Source organism: Priapulus caudatus, unplaced genomic scaffold (genome assembly GCF_000485595.1).
Source record: "Priapulus caudatus unplaced genomic scaffold, Priapulus_caudatus-5.0.1 Scaffold483, whole genome shotgun sequence".
Classification (NCBI taxonomy): Eukaryota; Metazoa; Priapulida; class Priapulimorpha; order Priapulimorphida; family Priapulidae; genus Priapulus; species Priapulus caudatus.
Genome location: NW_014577544.1, coordinates 116,809 through 125,090, shown reverse-complemented (window position 1 = coordinate 125,090; position 8,282 = coordinate 116,809). Strand labels below are relative to the sequence as shown.

The 8,282-nt window shown below is 41.4% G+C and overlaps 1 protein-coding gene across 1 annotated transcript in view; it reads left to right on the top strand.

Moving 5' to 3' along the window:
• LOC106810888 (peroxidasin homolog) overlaps nucleotides 1–8,282 on the top strand; it is a 24,102-nt gene that overhangs the window by 2,659 nt on the left and 13,161 nt on the right. Inside the window, exons 2-7 of the mRNA XM_014814359.1 lie at nucleotides 2,482–2,553; nucleotides 3,024–3,095; nucleotides 3,644–3,715; nucleotides 4,268–4,339; nucleotides 4,712–4,783; nucleotides 6,826–7,016. Coding sequence (XP_014669845.1) covers nucleotides 2,482–2,553; nucleotides 3,024–3,095; nucleotides 3,644–3,715; nucleotides 4,268–4,339; nucleotides 4,712–4,783; nucleotides 6,826–7,016 — 551 coding nt within the window. The remainder of the gene's footprint in view (nucleotides 1–2,481; nucleotides 2,554–3,023; nucleotides 3,096–3,643; nucleotides 3,716–4,267; nucleotides 4,340–4,711; nucleotides 4,784–6,825; nucleotides 7,017–8,282) is intronic.

Below are 8,282 nucleotides of genomic sequence, written 5' to 3'. Positions count from 1 at the left end.
GACAATGCCTAATAATGACAGCTCAGAAACAGTCTGTGCTCAGGGCACACAGCGGATACTCTACCACATCAGTTCAACTGGGCCGACTGTAGCACTACTTCCCTCTGTGTGCGTGCGTGCGTGCGCAAGTGTTTCTTTTCTCTCGGCCAGCTCAATAATACACACCCGTTCGTAGCCTAAACAAACCACATGAAAAAATAGGTGATCGGTATAGCACCCTGGCTACGTACCGAGCAGGCCAGCTTCACTGGTAATACACACGGCATCAAAAGCCCAAAAGCTTTCCGTCGGCATAACATAGAGCCACTAAACTAGCTGACTCGTCCTACACAAGCATGCGTGCGTGAGTGCGTGCACACGTTCGTGCATGGGTGCGAGAGTGCGCACACGCAAGTAGGCATGCGTGTGCGTGCGTGCGTGCGTGCGTCCACGCGTGTGCGTGTGAGTAAGGGTGGGGTTGTTAAGCTGTTGGCTAAGATTTTTTTTAGAAAATTTCTTTTCGTGTATATGATCTTAATATACAAATCTGCCCGTGTTACTACTACCGTCTTTAGGAAAAATGAGGTTTTATTTGTTAAACTAGGTATGTCGGCGTTTGAGTTCTCACGACAGTGCATAAACTGTGAACGGAGATGCTAACCTTACAACTGTTTGCTTAACTGCAAATGTTTATACTGCTTGGGCACTCTGTGAGAGAGAGAAAGAGAGAGGAGAGGAAATGGTGAGAGAGAGAGAGAGCGCGAGAGAGAGAGAGAGAGATAGTACGAGAGGTCATACTAGAGAGAGAGAGGGGGGGTAGATGCAGATGGAGGGAGAGAAAGTGGAATTTGGAGAATCGGGAGAAGTGGAAACTGGAATTTGAGTTTAGGCCCATAAGTGAACCAAGTTTGTCAGGCAATCTTAAATTTTGTAACTACCATAAGAATTATGTCTTCTAGTAGTTAGTACAAGTATTAAATTTTCAAGCTGGCCAACTACATTCCGATTCCAATAGATCTAGTGGTTGCAGATGATGGTGACTATAGCATCTGGCCACCACATATGTAGGGTACGTATGTTCTTATTTGATGATGGACAGTGTTATTTTTGGTCTGTGGGTTACTAACACCGTTTATCTTAGACGTAAGTAATTTCCATATACGCGATGCTTGTTTCTTGCATATAGTTCACATACTGTGCTTTGGTTGCGACATGTAGAATAAGTTACGTGGGGATGCCTTGGTGAGTGGCTTGAAGAAGTGTTATCGTGAAGTAATATCAAGAGCGTATAAAGAAGGCTTTCTTTGAAAGCCTTGAAAGCCTTTGAAGGCTTTCTTTGAATGCCTTCTTTATACGCTCTTGGTAATATGGTTAAGCAGATAAATTCGCATTAGCTATGAGCACATCAGGGACCACTGTGCAATTTCAGTTACGAATAAATAAAGTGACGCCAGAATGAGATAAACCGCTGGAGTTTTAAATAGCATGAAAACAGTAATCCCAAAAAAGTTGTCTGTAGCTCATCCTTCTAATTTGCGATCGCAATTTATTTGAGAAGCGTAATTCAGTATTAGCATTCTCCGTTATTTTCGTGAATGCCTTATGCGTTATACTCGGCACATCATCTTTGGGAGTGTCTATATTCAGGCCGGTACGGGAGATTACGGTACGCATATATTTGCTAATATATTGACTAATCGTGCGTCAATAAACTCAATATTCACAGAGAGTATAGCTAAGACATGTGTTTATAGGTATCTAGAATTTTAGAAATTTAATCATCTGTAATTCACTTCCGCGCGCATATATTTGCTATATTGACTAATCGTGCGTCAATAAACTCAATATTCACAGAGAGTATATGAATTCAAGCCGGTACGAGAGATCATTTGCATAATATATTCTAGATACCTATAGACACATGTCTTAGCTATACTCTCTGTGAATATTGAGTTTATTGACGCGCGATTAGTCAATATATTAGCAAATATATGCGTACCGTAATCTCCCGTACCGGCCTGAATATAGACACTCCCATCATCTTTGGGATGGATGTACGCGCAGACATCATGTACCGTGTTCGCCATGAAATCAGACTGCTTGCACCGCCTGCTTAGAAAAACTCACACGACTATTAAGTCTAGTCGAAACAGAACACGCGCAGCTGCATGTCAGCCACACAGTCAGTGTTTACATCGCATGGCCAGCCGTCGGTAGCCGCCGTTGGTGAGTGATGACCTCCAGGCAAGCATCTCATCCTGCAGCAACGATACTAGCGACCAGCGCTCATCACAGCAGCTGCTAATTAAACTCATGTTAATTAGTAGTAAGCGAGTTTTTGGCGAACGTGCTGTAATTGGTTTGTGTCTGGGTATGTTGGAGGCTGCAGCTGCTAGGTTGGGATGGAGGCATGTTCCACAGCAGGGAAGTGTTTGATATTACTATGTACAATGTATTATTATATGATATTATGTATGTACTGATTGTCTGTTCTTTGTGCAGAGATCTAAGGTTCAACAAGATAACGGAGATTCGCCCTAGGACGTTTAGAAATCTTCACAATCTGAATACTCTGTAAGTCATACTCTCTACATCATATGAACCTATCTATCTCACTATACTCCTAAACCCCTAGTACTCAATTCCTAGAAAATCAAAAAACTATGTGAGAAGCCAACTTTGAAGATAGTTAGCCTAGTGAAATAACGTTCATAACCTATTACGTACCAAAAAAAAACAGTGGAAAAACCTCTTGGAACGTGAAATTCCATGTGCCCTTACAGAGCTATAGGTTGCTAGTTACAGCTATGTGGTACAACTGGCTGTGGCGAATGTACAGAATCATTTCATCGCAGGCAAGTTCTTTTGCACGCTTTAGATCTACTACTAAAAGTAGCTACTGCATGATTTCTAATATTTGTACGTTACATTGTGTCGATGAGCTTATAATATACTGATAACAACAGTCATGCAATTACACTGAATGCAATTGTGCCATAGTTAACATAATGAGTCTAAGCTCATATTGTCTTCTTCTGTTTTAGGTTATTAAACAATAATAATATCAGACGATTAGTAGATGGAGCTTTCGAGGGGCTGCGGAATGTCAAATATATGTAAGTATAATGCAATCACACTAATCAAGTAAATTTGTCTAGTTTTTGTAAGATTTAATTGGAGGAGGAATAGATTAGGAAAAAGTCTTGCATACTCAATGTGATTTACATAGGAGATTATCTAGACTATTATTGGACAAAATTCCAGTCTGAGTTCACAGATTTTGATATTAGGATGGTAACTGTGGTGGCTATTATAAGGATTATAAAAACTAGCATCCGTTAGCACATTGCAATAGACTTCAGAATGCCACCAACGTAAAACATTCAGCTTTTTGGGAAATGGCACTTGACTTTCAAAACCAATCGGACAACTGAAGGTACAGCAGGCATACTGTTTATAGCAGTGACGCAAAGTCATCCATTTTCATGGAACAATAAATGTTCAGTGCGTATTTCTGACAATCATAAATAGCTTGACAAAAACCGTGAATGTTTGGCCGTGAAAGTTCCTTCGAGAAATGTCTATTCTGTAGCTTTTTGCTGGCGGACTATTTGCCTTAGGTTTACTGACTTATTGCGTTTGCTTCTTTCCTTGTTTATGGCAGATATCTATACAAGAATGAAATTCAGTCCATTGACCGTAGAGCATTCCAAGGTCTTCATAACCTAGAGCAACTGTGAGTGTAATTAATTTACAAATTATTGGATGAAATTCAGAACTATTAAATATACATCAATGAGTACAGTAGTGTAACTAACAGTTAATTATGTATCAAATGGGCTCACGTCCACGTTATATTGTGTAACACCACACTATGTATACCATAAAAGAGCATGTGCTGAAAAGCTCACGATTTCATGCTGGAGAACATTTTACAATAATAGCAGTATCCCTGGAAAAGCTTAGGCGGGAAAAATAAATATGACTTCTATGCGGCAGAAGCTGGTGAAAGAGACACTGACAGACTAGCTGCCATGCCTTCTATGTCTTTATACTGTACTCATACTTGGAACTAGAGCATGAAAACAACATTGCTTATTTGTAAATACTGCTGTCGGAGCTAAAAATATTACACGACAGATATCCACAGCAGTGAAAGTCTGGTCTTTCTTCTATTTATTATTCTTTTCTATGCTAATATAAGTCACCTATACATGGTTGAATTATATATATATATAAGGCTCCACGTGTCTGTCGTTAATCTTACGTGTGATTTACCTCCCCACAGCTACCTACATTTCAATGAAATTAATCACCTAGATGCTGAGACGTTCTCCAATCTACCAAAGCTAGAGAGATTGTGAGTGTTCGCTCCTGAACGAACGCACGGTTGGAACAAAAACGAAATAAAATAAATAACGTAACGTACTGCATGAAACGGCACACATAACATCTTAATCGGGTTACTTATCGAAATATTGTTGCTTATAATGAACAGGCAGCATTTGGAAACTGCAAAAAGTGCTATTTTGACAGCGGTGGATTATTGAGGTCGGACAGGGTTACGCCTTTTCTGAAGGCGGAGCACCTGTTATGTGTGCGTGTGTGTGCGTGTGGGTGTGCATGTGAGTGCGTGCGTGTGTATGTGTGTGTGTGTGTGTGTATGTGTGTGTGTGTGTGCGGTGGTTAGTAGTGATGAATGTGATGGTGAGCTGACATTTGCCTGCTGCAGGTTTCTTCAGAACAACAAGCTGAGGGCTCTTCCCCGTGGTTCGTTTTCAAACCTACCGAGTCTACACAGACTGTAAGTGTTACACTCATATAATAACCCTCTTCTTTTACCACCACTTTTCTCCACCACTGCGCCTTTCACCATTTTCGTGAGCACTATATAATATATATATAATAAGTAAAAACACACGGACACTCATGCCGATATAGAAAATTATAAATAATATAGAAAAATAGAATAAGGTGTCAATTATATATATATATATATATCAGAAGTAGATAATAGGGAAGGAGTGGGACTTCAATAAACATGGGAAATTCGTCATTTACTAGCCTTTGAATACCTACGATTTACTACGCGTAACTCAACCAACTTGAGCTCAAATCGTACACAGTACATTCTCCTAGCATCGTGCGAAATCGTTTCCTCGTATACACCCGCAATCCAGAGATACAGACTAAAACGTTCGACACGATTCTCCATTCTGTTGGCAGCAAACCGAATCCATAACCCGCCTAACTTGAAACAATAGCCAGCTACTAACGACTCTTGCGCACTCTTGTGCCCTCGGCGATGCGGTGTGGCTTGCTGGGAGATTGGAGCTGGAGCTGCTGCTGATTGCGATGGGCATGCGTGCGTGGGGGGCATACCAGCTGTAAAAAGGTCAAAGATTAGCTCGCCGACTATTGCGTCGATGTCCAGTCTCCCAGCAAGCCACACCGCATCGCCGAGGGCACAAGAGTGCGCAAGAGTCGTTAGTAGCTGTCTATTGTTTTAAGTTAGGCGGGTTATGAATTCGGTTTGCTGCCAACAGAATGGAGAATCGTGTCGTACGTTTTAGTCTGTATCTCCGGATTGCGGGTGTATACGAGGAAACGATTTCGCACGATGCTAGGTGAATTTACTGTGTACGATTTGAGCTCAAGTTGGTTAAGTTACGCGTAGTAAATCGTAGGTATTCTAAGGCTAGTAAATGACGAATTTCCCTTGTTTATTGAAGTCACACTCCTTCCCTATTATCTGCTTCTGATATATATATTTATAATACAAAAATATGTATGTATGTATATATATAAATTATAATATCATTCACTCATGCAGACACATTAACTTCAGTTTATTTAGGTATAGTTTATGCAAGTCTCAAATCCATTCATATATATAGCTTAATCAGCAAATATAATATAACAAATACCTAAGATATCTCCATACTAGCAAAAATATTTTGTCACCAACAAGATTAATTATTTCACTACTAGTGAAAATATATTACCACTAGTGGTAACTGTTTCTGTCTAGTAATAGCTGATGAATACAATGCTGATATATAAAGCAGTTGCTACGTTGGAATAAACTGAGCAAGTGTTTCGTACAGCTGTTGCGTGCCACCGGGGTTACTCGATTCTGCTTGCTACTTGTTGCTATAGACATGCAGATGTCTGCGTGCTCACGTTTGTGCTTAGCAGTCTATGCTGCTGCCGCTGCCCTCTCGGTTCTTGTATAGCCGGCTGCTGCAAAAAACCACACGGATATTATGGCGTTAGTTGGTGTGCTTGTTTATTCTCAGTAGGAGAAATTGGTTACAGAACGATGCAGTTTTTCATGGTCATACAGCATTAAAGTGGTTGATGGAATGTATTTATAAGGAAGCTGGAATTAAACGTTGCGATAGCGTTGAGTATGACTCATGTGGTTATATATGCATGAGACATATAGTGGCCATGTACTTACTCACTAATATGAGACATTGTATTTACGTGAATTTTGACATGTTGAAATTTTGCAATGTACCGTGATGTAAATAGAACAATTTGGGAAAGGCCCATGGCTGTCTTCTTCGTGTATATATATTTGCCCTACAGTACATTTGTGCCGTGTTTCCCCACCAAACGAAAAACCAGGTCTCTAGTCTCTCAGCTGTGAGTGTTTCACAACTTCCCTAACCAGAAAATATCGTTTAGACCAGAGTACCAGGATACTCTGCAGGAATCACCGAGATGATTCTTAGTTTTTTTCTTCGCAAGATTGAAAACATGCGCAGCGACGATACTTTACTGACTGTATTGCATGATTTGCACGCTCGTATACCTAACTCCTGCACTTACGGATCGTAGGCGTCTAGATGGCAATGAGTTGGTGTGTGACTGCAACGTGGTATGGCTTGCCGAGATGTTACGCGAGGGACCGGTCAACACCCAGGCTGCGGCCACGTGCTCGCATCCAGAGAGTCTGCGTGGACGCTCGCTGACCAGCCTGCAGGAAAACGAGTTGAGCTGTGATCAATCCAATAGCATCACAAACTATGGTAAGACTGACCACTTGAAGTTAGGGCCAGTGTAAGACTGACCACTGTGAGCTGTGGCCAGTGTAAGACTGGCGAGCATATAAAACATGTATATATAAATGTATAAAAAATGCATACACATTTAGCAACATTGGTAACAAATATATTTATCAACATAATATTGCTTTTTTCCTTTTTCCGGTGGTCAGATTTGGTTTCAGATCTGTATGAGTCTTATAGCGCGTTCACACGTAGCAAAATCCACGGTTCGTACGCGTACGAAACAGAATTTCGTACGTACTCGCGATAAATTTCCCTCGTCTGAACGACCACGTATAGCTAGACCGCGTATCACTATCCTGACAAAATGAGTGCGTTTCCTACGTACTTCGTATAGCTATACGCGTATAGCGGACGTGTGAACGACCGGCTATAGCTATACGCGTATAGCGGACGTGTGAACGACCGGCTATAGCTATACGCGTATACGCGTCAGGCTTTGTGGGCCGAGCAACGTACATGACCTGAGCTTCATCTGCTTCCGGTACCCATGTCTGTGTTTGCTTCGAAGTGTTGTCGTGATTTGATATTTTGCATTATTTCGTAATATTTCTCGAAAATGCCTGACCGAGGAGCTACTTGGAGTGATGTAGAGGTTAAGTGCGCTATTGAGATTTGTGGAAGTGAAGAAATACAGCGACAACTGCATGGTATGATACACAATAAAGTTGTCTTTGAATTTATTGCAAGAAAGCTACAAGATATTGGCTTTAAGGCCAGGTCAGGAGATAAAGTGCGAGATAAACTGAACAGGATCTGGCAAGAATACCGAAAAATAACGCGACGTACGTACATTACAAAACTACGTGTGAACGCTGTTTAACTCAAGGTCACGCTATGGTCGCCCATTCGAAACTGGGTTTTACGGTACGTGTGAACGCGCTATTAGTGACTCATACTGCATCTTTATTTCCCCCACACGAAGGAACACACGCCCATTGAAGAGGATCTGTTTATGTTATGCCATCGATACATAACACCTACACGATCTCCTCCCTTATAGAATATGTACGATGCCAACATGCACACGACCCCCCCCCCTCATACACACACGCACGTATCCATACGCACACGCACATATGCACACCAATGTGTGTGTGCCAAGCTACGTGCGTATATGCCTGCATAAACACGTCATGCACACACACACACACACACACACACACACACACACACACACACACACACACACACACACACACACACACACACACACACACACACATA